Source organism: Enoplosus armatus, chromosome 5 (genome assembly GCF_043641665.1).
Source record: "Enoplosus armatus isolate fEnoArm2 chromosome 5, fEnoArm2.hap1, whole genome shotgun sequence".
Lineage (NCBI taxonomy): Eukaryota > Metazoa > Chordata > Actinopteri > Centrarchiformes > Enoplosidae > Enoplosus > Enoplosus armatus.
The window spans coordinates 2,236,371-2,257,105 of NC_092184.1; the positions used below are offsets into that span (position 1 = coordinate 2,236,371).

At 43.1% G+C, this 20,735-nt stretch overlaps 1 protein-coding gene across 4 annotated transcripts in view; it reads left to right on the forward strand.

Moving 5' to 3' along the window:
• The window catches only part of bcas3 (BCAS3 microtubule associated cell migration factor), a 303,021-nt gene that overhangs the window by 35,981 nt on the left and 246,305 nt on the right, over positions 1-20,735 (forward strand). For all 4 annotated transcript variants that reach the window (XM_070905817.1, XM_070905815.1, XM_070905818.1 and 1 more), the window contains exons 9-12: positions 1,936-2,012; positions 2,653-2,736; positions 5,099-5,269; positions 9,035-9,128. In XM_070905817.1, coding sequence (XP_070761918.1) covers positions 1,936-2,012; positions 2,653-2,736; positions 5,099-5,269; positions 9,035-9,128 — 426 coding nt within the window. The remainder of the gene's footprint in view (positions 1-1,935; positions 2,013-2,652; positions 2,737-5,098; positions 5,270-9,034; positions 9,129-20,735) is intronic.

Genomic DNA, 20,735 nt, shown 5'->3' on the forward strand with positions numbered 1-20,735 from the left:
AAAGTGGCTTTACATTCTGAGCCGGGGCAAACAAAATTGAGAAATTCCCAGCTAATGAGATTTCAGGTTTTCTGTATCTAAATCATAAAAGTGAACTAAAACTGCCCTGAGCCAAAAGCATTTAGTATGATGTACAGACAATGCAGCTGTGCAGTGCTCGACCTTAAGACCCGCAGATCCAAAGAGCTGCTTGCCAGGCTGTGTTTTGCTCGCACAATTTTGACTGTATGACAGTGAACTACCCATAATGAGGATACTTGCATGCCTGCTGATCACGTTTGCTTGCCAAGATCTGCTCTGTTTTGTTCACATTTTGTAGTCATTACTCCACTCAAATCTGTTTATTTACTCTCAATAAACTGCAGATTTTCCACCGACTGTGTGAGCTTGTCTTGCTCTGCAGTGACACATGGCTGTTTTTCATGTTGATCATCAAATGCATCTTGACTGAAAATAAGGAATTTTGTTGGTAATAAACATTGTTGGCTTGGTGGAGTGCCAGGCCTGTACAGTTGTAGGGGAAACGGTCTGTATTGTATTGCCTTGATGTGCAGATGACCGTATGTGAGTAAGGGGCAGTTTCTATGAGGTAGTTGTTGTTGTTGAGAAAGCAGCATCAGTAACAGCCAAAGTGTTATTTTGGTTCTAATTTAAGGGAACTTTTAGTACAATTCGAAAATGTTGAAATATATTAAAAATATGGGATATCGGACCATCAGGATCAGCTATTGCCACACTCACAGAGGTTCGGCCTTCAAAAGCTTGAACCCTGCTTTCTCTCCCTTTTGATTCCTCCCATCATGTCTGTTTCCTCTCCCCGCTCAGCCCCCTGCTCTCCACCCAGGATGTCAAACACATGTTATCTCACTGCCTGGTCTCCCCTTGGCCTTGGAGAGGCACAAATGGCTTCTCTGGAGTTACCTCAACCCCCACCCCACACCACCCCCGACTCCACCTCATCTGCTCCCTGAGCACTAAATTATTGTCAGCCAGCCATTTCCCCCACACTTCCACGCACTTACATTAGCTCAGTGTGTGTGTGTGTGTGTGTGTGTGTGTGTGTGTGTGTGTGTGTGTGTGTGTGTGTGTGTGTGTGTGTGTGAGAGAGAGAGAGACGAGCGCCCACGTCCTCAAACACAGCGGCTGTGATCATTATTGGATCTACATTTTGTTGCCCATATGTTTACGCAGGCAGACGGCCACTGTCTGTATCTGCTTGCACTTAAAAACATTTATGACAATATCAATAATCTTTCCAGTCTGTTTACAAGCACGCGTTTGCCAGTTTTTTGGTTGATTCTGTCTTGCAGCAGAAGTGATAGACGCCCCTGTAATTGCAGGAGCTCCGTTTTGGTGTTAGTCACAGCAATCCACGTCCTTGTTTACGTCCACATCTGTTCGAGTGGGAAGAGAAAAATACATTCTTAAAATGTCCAAGACATTTATCTGTTTGTGAAGGCACAGCTTTGTCTGTCATTAAGGACTATTGGTCGCTATTTTTATTTCTGCTGACAGCACACCGGTTGTGTTTGCGTGTGAATGCGTGCATGTGTGTGTTTGTGTGTGTGTGTGTGTGTTCCCCCCCCGCAGGGATTATTGTGTTGGTCAATCAGCAGAGGAGCCATCCTCAATTTATTGGGTACCGCAGTCTCCATTAGGTCATACTGTGCGCACACACACACATGCGAACAGACACGTCACCCTCATTAGACTCCCATTTATCTTCCCAAACAAGAGACTCCCCACAAACACATTAATGGTTTAAGATAGTTACAGACACTCTTCAGGGAGGAGGATTGTGAAGACACCCGCATTGTGTGTTCCTGTTTTTTCTTGCAAACTTTGGAACATGAGGTTATTTTCCAAAATGTGTATGAATGTTTATTTTTTATTGCATTTTTTTTTATTTTTTATACCATTTGTGTGTCTTTTCAGGCTGCTATCCCTGCCCTGGCCCCAGCCTCAATCCAATAGCTCTTGGAAGCCGCTGGCTGGCCTATGCTGAAAACAAGGTAGTCTACACACACACTCATCCATTGCAGAAGTGCCTTATCAGAAAAGCGACGTATTTACAATCCAAAAAATGCATTTTATCTATTTTCTGCCTCTTTAATCTGTCTGGATAAACTGCTCATTCCAAGAAGAGTCCACGAGAGATGATAACATTTTGAAAATCAACAGATGCACAGGAGTTTTTTTTTTTATTTTTTTTTTTTATTCTTTTCTGTTTAATGGGATTCTTAAGTGTTTACAAAAAACAGAATGTTATATTGTGCACTTTGCAATACATTTAATGCACAGTGGTGTTTTGGTGCTGGCCCACTCAAGTAATTGACAGATGGGGCCACTGTTTGTGTGAGTGCTCAAGGATTTCCAGAAATGACAAAATATGTTTGTTTTTTTTTGTTTTTTTTTAAAGAGTAATACTGGGACGGAGCCATTCAAGTGACATTGTATTTGAAATTAAATCAGTGCAGATTGGCTGTTTGGTTGTGTAATGTTTCTTTGAAAGCAAAACCAATTTCCTTCACAGAGAGGAGAAGGGAGGCTTTTGGGTTGAGTTAATTTCCCCAAAATGTTTCTTTTGATACATCTTCTGTAGACTTACACGACATGTCTTACATTTATCCGTTAATCTTTGTGTCTTTCCAGTTGATCAGATGTCACCAGTCTCGCGGAGGAGCCTGTGGTGACAACTCGCAGTCCTATACAGCTACAGTGATCAGTGCTGCCAAAGTAAATGACACACACACACACACACACACACACACACACACACACTTATCTGTTTTTCTTTCTTGTCTTTCTTTCTTTCGGCTTGTTACACTATGTGATAGAACAGGTTAAATGCTGGACATCACAAACTCTTTTCTTTTTGTTTTTTCTAAATATGTGTGTATATATATATATTTTTTTTGATTATGGAAAATAGTATAAAAATACTGACTATCAAACACTGCACATTTCAACACATTTAGTTTCATCACGTATATACATTTTATTATCAAGTGACACCGGCTGATCTGCAACAGAATGTTCCTTAAACTTTCTGTTAAGAGTGAAACGGTACAGAAAATTCACGGTTTGTACCTCGTTTTTGTGCTCACTCTTTGGTACGTGTGCAATACAGCAGGGAACACAAAAGAAATGCAGAAGATAACAGAATCGGATGCTCCATTGTCATTACAAAACACTCTGACCTGCATATTGTCAGATTATGAAATAAAGACGGCAGTGCAGCTACAGAGTTTCACATTGAGTTTAGCATTATGGCAACACAATGACACCACTGTTTTAGTGTCATGTCTCACTACAGAAGGACTAACTCTAGTTTGCTTTAATGTTAAAATTTTGAGAATTAGCCCTCTTGTTCAGATTGTAGCTATAAGCTATCTTAAGTCTTTGCTCAGACAAAATGGCACATAATACAGTATTTCCAGCTCTGCCTACGCCATCTGTAAATGTGCTGACATTGGACCCACCTGGCCCGCCTGGCTGACTGGGGCTGAGCTTATGAGACACTTCATCAACCTGCCTACTGTATCTGTTTTTTCCCACTGTAATCTGTTTCTCTCCAGTGGTCTTGTTTCACTCATCTCCACAGGGGAGTGACTCTAAGATGGCTCACTAACAGCCAACAGCCCCCTTTGATACCAGGAGAAATTCATTCCAAGCTAGCTCCTCATCTGGTTCTAGTCTGTTTCTCCATTCGCGTCCCAGAGGAAGGGATAATTGATTTACAAAGAGCAAGTGTATCCCTTCCCCTTTACTTAATGAGTGCTAACAGCTAGTGTGAGAAAAGTCTCATTAGCAGGCTAATGATGGTATACATCAAAAAGAGCACTGTGTCGCTAACAGGTTAGCGGCATGGTAAGGGGTGGAGACAATGGTGGGGGGTATTGATATGCAGACAGGCAGTCTGCTTGCCTGCCCTCTCCTCATTTAAGACCATATATCTCAATATGGATGACAAGATATCTCCTTCTGGCTTGTGGCGCGACACGCTGGCTCTTAGCGCTGACGTCCAGAGACATGGAAACAAAAAGGGGGGGGTGGGGGGTAGCATTAAAGTGTAATGGCTTTTATTTATAAGAAAGATAAGAGTGCAATAGCTCTGGCCTATTGGACTCCCTGTCCCAAAGTTGCTCTCTTACAGTAAATTTGTGTATCACATCAATCCCGTTGCCCATCACTCCTGGGATTATGATGGAGACCTTTCACATAAATTAGGCTGTTGTTTAGGTAGCGACATCAGGCCATAAGCTGTGTGTGTTCATGTGTTTCTGTCAGCCATCGGACATGATCTTCCAGACACCCCCCCCTCCCCACCAGCAGCAGATCAATAGCCCCTGTTTGGACTACCACTAAGAACTCCACAACTGCAGTGATTAGAAAACACATTAGTGTTGATCAATTAGGAGCCAAACGCCTCACTTAATAATTGATGGCTCTTCTGGCATTTTACACAAACACACACACACACACACACACACAAATGCAGGCGTACACACGCACACATAGGCAGCAGACACTGTTAGTGTGCCTGGCCAAGTGGCAAAGGGAGACAGTGGGTGATCCTCAGACCCAACAAACGCGAGGCGCCACGCTGTATTGACAGGGCCGCCTCGTCTGAATGCCTGATTAGGCTCTCCGGGGCCCCTTTGGCGCTTACACACACACACACACACACACACAGTCACACGCATTGGACTCCATTAGGCAAAGACAGTGTAGTAGGTGAGATAGACTCCACTTAAGCAGCACTATCCATTTCCCTCAATCGAGCCACAGAGGTGTGTTTGAGCCAGACACCCTGGCTGGGCCTTAAGCGGACACAGAGGAGCCTCACACGCGCACACACACACACACACGGGTGTCTTCTGTGGCTACAGTGCTACAAGTCAGCAGCACTACAAGTTATCAGCAGGCATCAAGTGAACATGGTGCATGCGCACACAAACACGGTATTGCACATGCACTGCAAAGGCTTCAAACTAAGTGAGTTACAAAATACAATAAATCCCACACATGCAGAATACATTACTTGGGAATAGATAACACCGGTCGTCACACAGTCTTTTCTTCTTTGTTCTTCCAGACTTTAAAGACGGGCCTGACAATGGTGGGTAAAGTCGTCACGCAGTTGGCAGGCACCCTACCGGCAGGCACTCCGGACGAGGAGGGCACGCCTCACAGCGCGAGCCGCCGTAGCCCCCACAACCCCGGTGTGGTCACCATCATTGACACACACAGCGTTGGCGAAGGACAGGTCAGTCAAGTGTGTCTACTTTCGTTTGGTATTGGCAGTTATTTGATGAAGCTGGATTTGTACATATTTGTGATTCTGTTTTTAAAATGCTCATTGACACCAGATTGTTGTCCCTTTTTGGACATTAAGAAAGCTTGAAAGCGCCGCAGTATGGGGAGTCATTGAAAAGTCATGGAATTCTACATCAAGGACAGCGAGAACCCTGTCATAATACAACAAGTCATATAATATCAGCGTTATACATATATGAAATCAAATAAAAAAGCAACCATGTAAATGCAGAATTTGTCTCTGTATTGGTTCATCTTAGCATAAAGTTACAGTATCTACAGTGACGCGTAGGGCCTAGCCCTTAAGTTTCACTATGACTCTTGAATTGTAGGCCAAACAGATTAGGTTCTTGTAAACCTGAGAGCCTCCCTCAGACTGACACTGGCCTGAGCTCACTCAGTATTCCCCTTTTGGATCATGCATGGTGGTCAACCAGAAACTGTTAACAGGTGACTATCATTGTTTAATGGAGTGTCAGCTTTACCGGCTAGACCTCTAAATGCTTACATTTACCCCCAACTGGGCCTTTTATATCCATAATGCATATACACACACACCCCCCAAAGATTAAATTGGCACAAATTTGTTCTTGGCTTTTTGTCTCTCTGGTCTTGTCATGGATGACCCAGGTAAACATAACTTTGGCCTTGCCTTGGTGGGAAACAGGAAAATCTCCAAGGTTGCCCCCCCCCCCCCCCGTGGCTTGGACACACTCAGGCCCATTCACCTCACTCTGCACAACTCGCTGAAAGGTGTAACTTAGATTTGCTGCATATTTTAACAGCCAAGCTTTCAGCCACAGCCCCTGTCTGTTTGAGCAGCCCTGGTAGGAGAGACGCTCTGTAAATCGTCAGCTTTTGGGCCTGTAACCACACATGAAGCTCAAGGCTGAACGACTGTGTTAAATAAGGTCTCAACATTCAGTTTAGCCACTTTATGGGAGGTGAGTCAGACGTAAGTTCATAGCTATATACATTATTTCTATTTTAGTGTTTTTCCCACCAAAAGATTGCAAGCTGTTAATAGGAGTGGGTGAAATTGCCGACATCATGTTCATCATGCAGAAACGGTATTCATGATGATATGTATATAATATAGTACTAAAAGATACAAATTTTATCTGCAGCAACAAAAAACCTTATGTTCATGGCTGGTTCTCAGTTGTCTGCAGAAGACAATGCAGCTGCTATGTTATCACAGTACTTGACATACATGTGCAGGACTGCTGTTTTTGAAAAAGTATTGGATGCTTTTTTAATAAGTTGCTTGAAGTCTTGCTTTTCAACTTGTTGCATTGGCATCATATCCTCAGCCCAATGACATGAGTCCACTTTGCTCATTTCTTTCCAATGTCTGCCTTTGCTGCCGTACAAGAGCACAATTGGCCAACGATTTGGTAATTATAGGCGGCACAACGTAGTCTGTCTGTTTGGTTGTTTGCATGATTATAAACGTGCGTAATCTCCTCCCATCCGAACTGGTCTCATCTCTGCCTGAGGTGATGACATTTTTATGTGTCATCGTGGTTTGTTTTAGATCATACTTTTACCAAATGACTTCCACACGACCAAAATCATTCTCCTTCTCCTCTATAGAGGAGCAGGCAGCAACATTACTTTCGCTTTCATCCACGCTCGTTGCTTCTGTAAGTAGACATGACAGAAATAACCAACATGTCCCAGTAGCGTTATAATATAACGCATCATACACACAAAAAAATGTACTACTATTATCATGAACAATATGATATGACATAGCCCTAGTTGCAATACATAAAAATACTAAAAGATAAATAACAATAAAACAGTGTCATAGTTGAAATTGTTGTATGTTAGAATAAAAAAGTGGTTAACTGTAATCTACAATACAAAGGTGGGAAAGCTACATTTAGGTGTATTGTCCTTAACCACATTATTCTACGCAGACCCACCCAGGTGCATATACCTGGGTACAGAAAGTATACATACCAATATTTGGGTCTAGGGTTTGAACCATGCCAGTGGCCTTCAACAGGATCTCCGCTTAACGAAGAAATGCTAAAAGCTTTTATCCCCTTAATTCTCCTCAGCCACTCCAAACCATGATTAATCACACTGCAGTAGCTGTCACATTTTTAATGAGGCATGTTAGCATACATTGTACAGTTTATCAGTGGTGTAGTCACCACACACACACACACACTCACTGCCTTCTCCTCCTCTCCTACACAGCGACTGTAGCTGCCCTGTAGCCAGTGTGTTGTCTTATAAGCTGGACCTAAGCCTTCAGAAGCAGGCCTGCACTCTGTCACCAGCTGACACACTGTAACCGTACACTGGTCATAAACACTGGCTAGGCCAGGCAGGCAGGGAGGGGAAAGCTAGGAGTGGAGGATTAATGGATGGTGGAGGGAGGTTTGGGAGGGTCGAGGGTGGTGAGGGGGTGGGTTGGGTGTGATTTTTGGAGGAATGGGAAAAGGCAGGAATATGATAGAGGTGAGTTCCTGTGTTAGTGTGGCAGTGCAGGATATTCCCATCTCTTCCAGGCTTTGAAATTCCTTATTTGGAACCGCAGCCTCAAAACACACAGGCACACATGCTCTCCCCTGTGTAACATGCTTGGCTCTCTGGAGGACACCCTTGTTTCAAAGGGCTCCAGCAGGATTCCCTCACATAACAACATTGTCTGCCTGCACCATAATAAAAGTGATCTGCTTCATGTCACCAGCCTCTTTCTTTCTTTCTGTTCTCCCCCCCCTTTTTTTTTTTTTTTCTTTTCTTTTCTTTTCCTGCTTATTTTCTTGCTTGTAGTCTGACACGAAGCCCTTAGTTTTTACAGGCTGTTTCTTGTTTCGGCTAGTTCCTATTTAAAATGCTCTGCCAGCCTTCCTGACATCGTTAATGCAACACTGGGGACAAATTTAACCCTGCGTATATGTTCTCTCTCTCTCTCTCACACACACACACACACACTTTTGCACAAAGTGGCCTCATGTTTGGGCTTATTTCTAATCTCTCTTCGTGACTAAAGGGCTTTTCTGCCAGCTCCTGGTCTCAGCTCAGCCTTTGTTAGATTCGTCTCAGTCTGGGCGACAGACTTCGTACGGAGATTTAAGAGCAGCCTCTAGTTGTGCAAAGTGAGTTATAATTGAATTTTCTTAGGCGAGTTTCAGAAGTAGGATGCTAAAGCAAGATTTGACGCCAGCTTTTGCCTGTTTACGGGAAAACCCGCTGTCATTGGGTATTGTCAAAGCCACATGTGAAAAGCAACATTATTGCCAAAGTAAATCTGTCCATATTCTTGTCTCTGTTGTTGGGTCATTTCCCATCCACACTGGTCTAAGTACAGCTTTTTACTGAAGCACTAGCACTAATAACAGCTCTGATTTTGATGATTCAGAATTTTCTTTGATGCAGCACAAAGAGAGAGATTTTTTTTAACAAAGTGCTCGTTTGTCTTTCAGGTAATATGCTAATTATTTTCTATCCACAAGAGGGCAATGGCACATTCTGAAACAAGTTTAACTTCCAGCTATTTCACTGTGGGGTGATGTCAAAGAACACTGCTGAGTGTGGCGATGATATCAGACCAAACCAAAATGTGAAGAGAAATCCTTGAGCAGGGGAAAGTCCCGATCTGAGTTCAATGTTCTCATTGTTAGAAAATGAGTTTCTTTGTGTATTTGTGTGTGTGTGTGTGTGTGTGTGTGTGTGTGTGTATATATATACACTCCAGGTCTTGGTGAGTGAGGACTCGGACGGAGAGGGAGTGGTGGCTCACTTCCCAGCTCATGACAAACCCATATCCTGCATGCAATTCAACCCCAGTGGTAAGACACACTCATACACACTCACTCACTCACTCGCGCACGCACACACATTCATTTTTGAGGAAGGAGCTAGAGCGCTCTTTGAGTACAAGTTCGGAAGACATAAAAAGCAGGAGCGAGATTACACTTCCACTCAGGTGTAACATGGTGTGTGTTTGGCTCACATGTGGTCACCTCATCTTGTCTTCGGCAGGGCTGGACCAGCCAACTCACCCAGATGTATTCGTATTGTACACAAATGCACATGTGTTTAGCCTGAGTTTCCCCAACACATGCCTTTACACTAACCTCAAGACACTGGCAACACACGCAACTGAGGCATCTCGTCACATACAGTAAATACTACATGCTTTACTAAAGGTCTGTTTTCAGGAAACGTTGTTGAACAAGTCTGACCTGAGTTACAACATAACATATCCCTCCAGGAGAATCTTGTCTCAGTCAGGCTAGTTTTTAGGCTTTGCTTCAGCTCAAGTGTTAAAATCAATCTGCCAGACGGAAGCAGTGCTTTCTACGAGACGTCTCCCCCAGTCCTGATGTACTATGAACGTCAAGTCAAATTGCAGCACATGTGAAATGTATTGATTTATTATTTTGCTTTAGTTATTACCATCTTTAAATGTAGAGCTCAGACCCTTGTTAATCTCAAGTATCTACATAGTAGTCCGGTCCACATTATGTGCTTCCAAATGCACTGAAAACATATACTATTTGACCTCTGGCTGTGACTTGTAGTATAGCTTTTAGTGAAAGTGGCATATTTACCATTTGTTTTCATATTAATAGTCATTTAAATGAAATGAAGGAAATCAAACCAGCAACCAGGAATACTTTAATTTAAAATGCAGGAGGGCCAGACAACCAGTCTGGCGACATTTAAACAGTGTCTCCACCACATGGAGGCCGTGATGTCACTTGCGCTTGTGTCTTTACTGAAACAAAGGCAGTACCAAACATGTTCACCATGATTCATGTTACTATGTGGCATTCAAGAGAATGACGAGCCTTTTGTTTTGAGGCTGCGCTTCCTGGTCAACAGTGGAAGATTCTGACAGTGTCCAGTGGAGGTAGCAACATGCACTGTTGTAGCACGTATGACAGCCATGTTGACCAATTTTACGTTGAGTGCCCCCGTGTGACATGTTATGACCAAAGCTGGTCATTATGCAGGTCGAGGTTTTTTTCTTTCCCCTATTTCCATCAGAGTTTCTGTGCTTCTCGTTCAACAGACATGCTGCCACTCAAGTGACAACCGTGCCCTTGAGACAGCTGGAAAAAATGTAAAATATTCTGGGTTTTTTTGTTTGTTTTTTTTAACCTCGTGCTGATGTACTCTACGAGTGCATGAATCATTGTGCTGAAATGAGCTTCCACGTACAGATCTTACACTCCCTTCTCAACACATCATTTTACTCTCCTTTCCCACTTTCTTAGCATTGCTGACCTCAACCCCAAAGAGAAAGGGACAGTAGGTGCTTTGTAAGCGTGAGCAGGCTACCTTGTCAGTCTGTCTGTGCGTGCAATGTGTCAGCTTGTGTATGTTCCTGTTATTCCCGTGGTGTGTACGCGTGCGAGCGTGCATGTGTTCATGTATTTTTAAGCTGTGTGTGTGCGCATGTGCGGTTAATAAAGGAGCTGCTGAGAGATGGCTCTCACCCCCTGACCTCCAAGCCACAAGAATCCTTCACTTACCTAGACTCATGACTGAAACTCAGCAGCTCTGCCTGAGCAGGAACAGGATGATATTGCAGGCAAAGACAGACAAGATACAGTTGTCTAGACGTCACCCACTGCCACCCTGACCTCACCAAAAATTGCACGAAACGCAACCTGAACACAAACCTGCTCAAAAGTACATCAACGAAAGAGACATGTTTTAATCTCGAATAGTTCAAGTCATTTCAGGAGGAAGTATACATGGTTTTTCAACAGTGTTTCTTGAAAAACCAATGGTGATATTGACAGCTGTAGAAGATGCTATTGCTTCACGCCGCCTTGCAGGCTTTAATTCTTCTACATTCATTCATTGAGAGAATGCTCAAGTTCGGAGTAATCACTTGAAGAGGAGATGGGGGATAGAATCCACTAGGCTGAAATCGGGCCTTGGCAGTTAGCCAAATCAAGTTTGAATCTTCCAAAGTTAGTAGAAAACCCCCTTTTTTGTGGTACTTTCTTAGAGCAAGGAAACAATGTATGGTGAAAGTGTGTATCTTGTCAAAAGACTGTGACTTTGGAAGGTATACCTTGAGATGGTAATAACCCCCACTATTGCACCTGCCGAACATTAATTGGCAGATGGACAAAGTTAGCAATTTATCGGGTGGCTAGTTCAGTTAAAGTCACCATGCTTTGCCAGGTTCCGGAGGTGTCTTTGGTCGGCTTCATTTCAACAAAAAGTGTGTGATTCACGTTGTCACGAGTGACACTCAGGTCTTTTAACCGTTTCTTTCTTTAACATCCATGCTAGGTCTCTACAAAAGTACACCCTCAACATAGCACAATGTAGTACACGTGGTAGTTGGTTTCAGTGTACCGGTAAATGCCGAGTCAGCCAGCCGACAGAATCCCCTGTGAACCTTTCCACGGGGCACCGTCAACTTTCAAATTCCAAACGCAATTTTAATCTTTCTGACTCATTTACTGTGAGCCAAATCTAAAGGGCTAATAAATTACAACTGTAAACAGCACCAGAAGTGAGGCCAAAAAACACAGATTTCCCCCTTTTTTTTTTTCATTGCAGCTAGGGCGTGTAATAAGATTAGGATGAATCTTCACACAAGCGTAGAAACTCCTCTTTTTCCACGTTTGTGATTGCAGTACTCCTCTCATCATTGTTTATTCTTTTATTCATTTTCATTTCTGCTGCCTGCTGTGGAGTGTCCCATAATTAGAGGCCTCTTGATTTGATCAGAGCCCAAATCCTGAGTGACGGGTTCATTGGTCTGGCTCTAAGTGAACTCTTTCCAAAGAGTTAGTGGAAGTGGCTTTTACCGAACTACCTCCCTGGCCCTGCTGAGGCTCCCTTCACAGTGGTCAAGCTCAACATGGCAGAAACAAGAAAGATAGACTTAGCAGGAAACAATGATATGACTCAAACGGAGCCTGGAAAGCCCAGAAGTTTTGGCTGGGAAGAGTTATGTAAGAAACCCCAGTGGCTTGTGTGTGTTGGAGGCTCTACAGAGGGCGGACTGGTGGCCGCCAGTTCTTGGTGTGGCGGTTGGCGCTTTGCGGCGCTTCGGTGGATCTGTGGATCTATTCCTAGTGGTGTAATTAGAGGGACGCAGATAAAGTGCAGGGGCAAAGCGCTCTCTTTAACAGCTGCAATGTGTGTGTGCTTGTTTTCTTTCACGTCTCGTCCTCTTCACTCGTCCTTAACGATCCTTGACTTGATTATTAGGTACGATGCCAAGGTCAAAATACATTCATGTTTTGATGGCAGAGATATTGTCCAACAACTTGTGCATTACTTTTGACTGTGACTGGCACTAGATGGAGTAATTGATCCAGCAGCCATACAAGTCACCACCCTCTGCTCTTTATTCTCTCAAACTTCTTTCTGTCTTTCTACAGTCCTACACAGTCTGATAAGGATCAAGTGCTTAACATGCACTGGTGGAAGAAGTACTCCTACCATTTATTTGATAAAGGTAGCAACACCACCATGTTTACAACATTCGTACTCATGTCAAAAAATTACTGAAGCGATCTTAATCAGATGAGCAAGATGAACATTTAATTTCTTTCTCTGCACGTTTTACCTTGTGCTGCTGCAGCCTTTACGTTAATCTGACGCCGTTCTATTTAGACTCGTGCCGTGTTGAAAGTATAACAGAACTCAATACAATGGCAATACAAGTAGCTTAAAAAATAAGTAAAAAAAGTACAGTACTTGAGTAAATGTATTTAGTTACTAGTTTCCACCACTTTAGACAGGTACAGTAATGGTTACTCATAACATTGTATACTTGGGTATTGTCGGATAAAAAAATAAATAAAGTTCTGCATTCCTAGAACTGGTCTCTGCAAGTAGTAAAACTGAAATAGTCAGCTGTCAGTCAAATTGTATTTAAACTGGATGCAGGTAGAACATGCTTCCACCATCATGCTGTGAAGAATCTCTATCGTGTTTCAGTCTCATAAAACACAGCAGGCTACCACAGAATCAGAACTTGACTTTTTTTTTGTGCAGCCATCTAAATGTTCTGAATATGGAAGTTTTGAATACCCCATCAAAGACAGGAGTAATGGCAGATGAATCAAGACTGCGTCTCTCCCCACACGGAACTGTCCCATAAACCATATCCCTGGTTTAGTAACAGACCGGTCTAATGAATAGCCTGGCCCGTTGAGCCTGACCATTGAGGCAGCTGTGCCGTGAAGGCAGCTCTCCATGGTGTAATAACTCTGTCTCTCCATCTTACTGATGTGTGAAAGAGACCAGGCCGTCGCCGAAAAACCCTGGACCCACACGCACATGTTGAACATGAGGGGAATTCCCGCACACAAGCAGCCTCGCTCTGCCACACATTTATAGCCACACATTTAGCATGGATTGAGTTGTGTCTTCACACCAACGTAGTAATTAGTATTCACAGCCGGCTCTGATGTGATTTACACCAGCTACTCTGCGGGGCTCTCTGTCTTGCCTTTTTCCACATTTTGACTTGGGACAAGATGGGTTGTTCTTCGGCCTCTGTTGTAATGCTGAGGAATGTTCAGTGATCACAATCTCTAGGTTTGTAGTGACAGTCTTCGCTTGTTAAAGAATTTGAGCCTACTGTGAATGTTCAAATACCGGCCATGGCCTTTGTTTACCTCAACTGCAGAGGGTACCAGGCTTTTATTTGAAATAGACTTATATTAGAGACATGCCTTTATTTCTAATTCCCTCTACTTGATAAGTATATTTGGTCATATTTTAGTATGAAGCCACCTTGTGCACACTTCCTGTATCTGTTTCATATTAAAAGCCCTCTTTCGTTTCAGTGGACAGAATCCCTTCATTTCTTGATAAGGCTTTTATTGTGAACCATTTGCAGGACAGTGTTCGGCGCAAAATTCAGTGACTTGCACGGTTCCAGTAGTACTTCAAAATGTAGCCATTCCCATCTTGTGACACTTGTACGTTCCTATATACCGTTCAGCTGAGACATTGCCACACATTCACCTGCAGTGGCTGAAATCATTATGCTTAGTTGACATGCACATTATTTATTATACGATTATATGTTGTTTATGTGTTCGCGTTCCAATTGAATCAACATCTTGTCTTTGTTTAGCTAAGCTGGTTTACGTATGTGTCTTGCTAGTACTACTGGGACCACTCCAGAAAATTGCAGATGAACATTTTGCAGATGAACTGGATATTGGATGAACAATATCCAGGAATTCAAATTATTGACACGACCACGGACTATCCGTTTAACAATTTGGCCACATTATAGCACATTGACCATATGCGGTCCAGCTATGTATTAGGTTTGTTGTAGTATTAGATCTTTGAATCTGAACATGTGGTCATGGTCAATAAACTCAAATGGACCCTCAGCCACAATTGGGATTCAGTATTGGGAATCGGATGGAATCGACTTTAAACAATTAGATTATTCAAATACAACATCTCAACCACAAGAACAGGTGAACTCATAATACAAGTAAAACCAGCACTGGCCAGAAGCGACGAATAGCTCTGAAAAGTTTTTTTCTGTTGCCTTTGTGGATGTCTGTAATTTCATTAACAGCATTACAGCTAGATAAGACACACAATGGTACAAAGTAATGCACTGCTAGACTATCTAACTCTGGTTATCATAAAGACCACTACAGTTGTGAAACGGTAGAGATGTTCATGAAAAAGTGCAATTCACAGCCAGACAAGGACTAGTACATCCTACACCCTAGTCTAAGAGGTGATGATATCTGTCCAATGAGTGTGAGAAACACTGAATCAACAATTTTCCAAATAACAGTCAAGGTACTGATTGTTGAAGGCATATTATTACAGTAGTTCAATGTAACCCAGCATAGAGGAGGCTTCAAGAAAGCAATAATGTTAAATAAAGAATAGGTTTTTATCTGGAAAGAAGTGGTTACATGACCAGAGCTACGGAGAGCGGTTGGGTTGGCCAGTGACCATGACTCAGGGCCTCTGGAAAGCTTGGCTGAGAAAGACTAACCCCAGCTCCCCCCAGATGCTGACTAACACACCAAACACCTCAGCAGTGTGGAGTCATTCACAGCCCCCACAGTGTGGTAACACACAGGTCATTTGTAACTTCCTTACGGTATGTGAGTAGGTGGGTGGCTTGTTGGAGAAGAGGTGAGTTGCTAAGTTTCTTGCTCCCATGAGTTGAGCACTGGTGTGTTTGTACTGGCAGCAGTGACCATGGAAAGGAACTAAAGAGACGTGCGACCTGAACTGAAAATCTTGATTTTACAATTTTATTTAATTCTTCTTTTTTAACAAATTAAACACAAAATAACGTAATGTATTAACATATTTATACTCAAAGTGTAAAAGCTGCCAGTGGCCCACAAAGCTTGCAATGTTTATTACACCCCACAATAAAAAGGTGCTGGATAGAACAAATAACTAAGAACACTTAGTTATTTGTTCTATCCAGCACCTTATTCCTAGAGCTATACCGACAGTAAACACTAAAGGAAAGACCAGTAGGCTAGTAGAATCGAAAACGTTTATCCCCCAAGTGTGAGGCAATTGTAGCATAGTGGCCACACTTGACGTGCACTGGCCCAAAACTGCTTTTTGCCGTACACAATTATTACAAAAGTAGCAGCTGTAAAACAAATATATTGAGTGTCACAAACACCCTGAAATTACTCTTTGTATCATTAGAATTTGACCCATTCAGTCAAATAAAACTTTGAAAGTCAAGTCAACTTGGCCAGACAAGGACTCCGGTGCGCATGTTCTGTGGGTCCACAAATGTGGAAGCCTGAAAAGCTTTTTTGGCATATGGCATCGACTGAGAGCCTTTCACAAGAACGAATGGGGCGCCATCCATGGAACATGGAATTGAATTTTGTTGTCCATGTTATCCCCTTTGGAGCATGAATTTGCCCAGCACATTTTGTCATTTTCAATCAGAATCAGAAATACTTGACTTTATCTTTATCTTTACTTTACTTTACAATCTACCCAGTAGGTCGTTTGACATTTTGATTGGAAAGTCAGTAGAGTAAACCTCCAAATGTCCAAAATGAAACGGGGTCATCCCCTGAGGAGCATGTTAATTTCATTAGAATCTTCCCATTTTATTTTGACATTTTGACAAAAGTTAAATTCTTTGGCCTTTATTGTAGTACTAGAAGAAAGGCCAGGAGGTCATCAAAATATTGGGATTTTGGGACATTTATATGCACAAATGTGATGGCAATGTGGCCAGTTCATGTCAAGATATTTTGCTCCCACTGCTAGAAAGATAATGAAATAATAAGGCAAAGCATTTACGAGGCTGCCATTATTATGAATACTTCTTTATATCCCAGCACCAGTTGCATGGCTGTCATGACTGGTAGACACTCCAGTTACTCTCTGCACTCACGTCCACGTTGCAGTTTACAGTCCTGCTTGTGACTCACGGTTGTGAGCTAATTTGTCTGATGGTCCGTGGCATTTTGAGTTTTCAGAAACCTAAATTCTCACACACAGATCCCTTCCAGTTTCTGTCTTTTAAATCAATGGACAATCAGAGCACTGTGAAGTCTTGCCTATGACGAGCGGCTGTGAATGTTCAAAGGGATTTCATTAGTTAACACAACCGAACAGAACTCTGAGAACTTTAAAGGAGGCCGTGTAAATGCAAAGAGCTTACCCCTCCAGCCTCACTGTCTGCCTGTTTGCTCAGAAAGGGGATTAAGAGTTGATCACAGTCCCAAATTCTTTATCAGGAGATTGTGGACGGGAGCAATTTGTTTTGGAGCTTTTCAAACATGGCATTAAAAGAGGGCTGGTGTTAAAGTTCTCTCTAAGCTGCTGTGAGAACATGTTTGTCCCGTGTTAGAAAACCACAGAAAGAAAACAAAGTAAAAGTAATAGGATTCACTGGAAATTGGGATTAGTGGCAGTAAATTGGGGTTGTGGCTTTGGCGGACGGACTCTCGCAGGTGAAGTAGAAACAGAGGCTTCCTTAACATTTTCACCTCCCCGTGCAGCCTGTTCATCCTGTGTTGTACCCACTGGACAGCCCTCCTGGCGTATGACAAAATGAAAACCTCTCTTTTAAACAACTCTAGCAGGAAGTGTGCAAATATGTAAATGCTCCATAAAAACAGATTTAAGTAGTGTGTTTTCCACTTAAGGTGATGGAAGAGCGAGCCTGGAGCTCTGCCTTGAGAACAGTCACGCTTTGTGAACTTGACCGCTACGGTGCCTGCCCCTTGTGTGTCGGCACGACTTTAAAGCCAGGCAGAGTTTTACCCTGTCAAAAGAGCCGGCGTTCCAGCATAGTAATATCAAACTAATGGCAGCTTCTCAGCTATGTTAGCCACACACACACACACACACACACACCTTTTTTCATATCTATTAATATCTAAGTGCTCACAGGTGGTCTGCCTGTGAAGCGCATAGAAAAACACAACCCTTGGTTTCAGCCTGATGTACATCAAATGAAACATAAGCACCTTTCCCCCTCTTTTCCTCGTTTTTTCTTTGCAGCCTTCACCCGCCCATTCCTTTTTACCCTCCCTCCCTTCCTGTGTCCTTCTCTTCCTCAATCATTCCCCCCAGAATGGTTGCCATACTAGAATAGATGGTGAATTTTTAAAATAGCTCACTATCTAGAAATCAGGGTTCATCTGATTTCTGCTTTGTAAGGGTCACACGCTTCTTAATTGAAGCTACCCATTGCTTAAACCTCAGAAGTGCCAGAAGTTTAAGCTATGGGTAGCTTTAGTATTCAGTGAAGCCCAACGAAAACATCGTCCAGGCTGATATTATCAGCTGATCCTCGCTTATCACGAATACATTGGTATTATGGCATAAATGTCAGCAGAAACGTTTGAGGTAATTTAGCAACATCAATGCCGGTACATAATTTGATGACCAGAGGGCACAGCCACCAAATTAATTGCTGAGGGAACGCTGCAGTATTGCTAAAAATAAGTCAAGACAGGGCAAGAAACGGAGTAGTCTGATGATCAGACTGGTTGTTAACAGACCCTCAGCTCAGCCAAACCTTATTGGTTCTACATTGGCCTAAAGTACTTACTGTGCGACGAGGGCTTGCCAACTGCAACCAACTTTTCGGTTGCACCCGTTTTTTGTTTTCACCTCCAAATCAAGTGGGTTTGATAATCTGACTAAACCGTTGCCTCGTTGACAGCCTGTTGCCTAGTTGTCTTTACAGCTCGCGTTTCTTGCCCCAATCGGAATTTTTTTGTAGCTTCGTGTGCGGCGCTTCCGAGTCCTCCGGTGAGTACAATGTTATCATAACTGATAGAAATGATCACCTGAAGTATGAAAATCCAAGACCCAAGTTGTCACAAACCAGAATTATCCTTGAAGGGGGGGAATGCTTGTTATGTTGTAAAATGAATGTCTTGGTATCACACTAAAACTTTTTAATTAGAAACCAGAAAGATAATAACACATACAAACTTACTCCGTTCAATGCTCAGCTCAAAATAAAACCAGTTTGTGTTTGTAATTTCTAAAATAAATATGTAATTAGTCAGACAGACTGCTGCCTCTCTGTTATATTAGGCGGTTGACTTTGGCCTGTTAGCATCTGACTAACCCTAATGCCTACCTTGCTGCCCAGTGGAAATAAAACTGCTCATATATTAGTGCGGTGCTGTGGTGGTGAGAGGATTAGTTGGCCGTTCTCCTCCCTCCTTCAATTAGCACTGTAGCCAGTAGCCGCATTTGCACTGATTAAGAACACGCACCTATTAATCTATTACTTGACTTATGTAACCATCAGAATAGTTTATGGTTTGAAGGCCAAACTCTTGGCACTCCGCTAAGGAAAGTCCTCAAGATTTTGTTTTGACTGGATTCAACAGGTTAGGCCTTAAATTTGTCGGATTTAAACTGTAAAAGATAACAATACATGTAGGTGGACGGGTGGTGGGAGAAAAGAGGGTAGATAAATGATCATGAATGGTCCCACAGCAACACTAACACTTTGGTTAGCCGTGTATACAGAGTGCAGAGTGAATCTGTATTGTATATGTCCAGCATATGTGTAAGTACATACAGACACACAAAGAGTCCTGTCCCCCCCCCCCCCCAAATTGGCAGCCCTGAAGACAAAGCCTCGTCTTACGATGGATACTCTTTCATTTGTGCGTTGGGCTCATTTGCTCTGAAGTTTATGCATCCTGGTAACAGTAAAGCTATCTGAGTCCCCCAAGTACTCCATCTTGTAAGCTTTATGCCTTCCACATGGTTATAATTTGAGATTTTCCCGATTTTCAAAGCTTTTTTTGAGCCTAGTGTTGTTAATTAAAAAGTGGACTAGTTTTGTTGTGGCATTTTGTGTTGCCAAGTAGGGAAATCACCGCCCTCTTTGTTTCTCTCTCCATTTCTTTCTTTGCTTTTCCCTCTCTCCGACTCCCTCGTCCCATCTGCCTTTGTCAAGTATAAAGCTAGCCCTACCACTTTGTAAATGAAACATCCTCCCGCTATTAATGGGATTGAGCAGATGTTTTCTGTTTGGATGGTCAGAGATGGGACAGCAAAGCCTGCAGCAAAACAAAACAAAAAGATTTAAAAACAAAAAAAAAAAAAAAAGCAAAAACACCCAGAAAGCAGAAGCAGATATTTATGGAAATGATTATATCACTTCCCTCATGTCCCATGCGGACGCATGTCTTGCACACATGGCAAATTAGAGGTCATCCCTTGCAGTTTAATGCATGTCTAAGTGCGTGTGCCAGCGATTTTGGTACTAAAACATCGTAAATAACACTGTAACCCCTGGGACGAGGTGTTATAAATAGGACGTGTCAAACCCTGCTCCAGCCAGCCTCTGGTTTCCCCGAAACCCTCTCTTTTCACCCGCCGAGCGGCTCAGCTACTTTTTAATTTGGCCTTCCCGCGGGCTAACCGACTGACGCCTCTCGGCGAGGGCCTCTGTATTTCAACAAGGCCACAAAAGCCCCAGTCCTCGGGCACTCGCGCTCACAAAGCTCTCCAGCCTTTCTGAGCTGTTACTTTTTTGGAGCCCAGACTCTACCATCAGCAGAAGAGAAACGCTGGCCCCGGCCAGGACGCAGCGGCCAAGTCTCATCTGTCAGAAAACCAGGGGCCAGACTCTCCAGCCACCGGGTGGGCGGAGCCTGACCAAAACAGAGAGAGGAGGAAGAAAGGAAGAAAGAGTGGAGTGTGGGGGAGAGAGGGTTCGAGAGAGGGTTCGAGAGCGAGAGGAAGCTCCCAGATAAACAGACCGCAGCGCCTCAACTCCTAATCACCCTGCGCTTCCGTTTCCAGACTCTATAATTAGAAGGGCCCCGTCCCTTTTTTCTCTGTATTCCCAGTTGACGCAAATGCTTCTTGTGGCTTGGCACCTCGTTTGGGGCGTGGGTTTTTCAAGAGTTTACAGGCCCTGGGCCTTAGCTCTCTGGCTTTCTGGTCGCTCT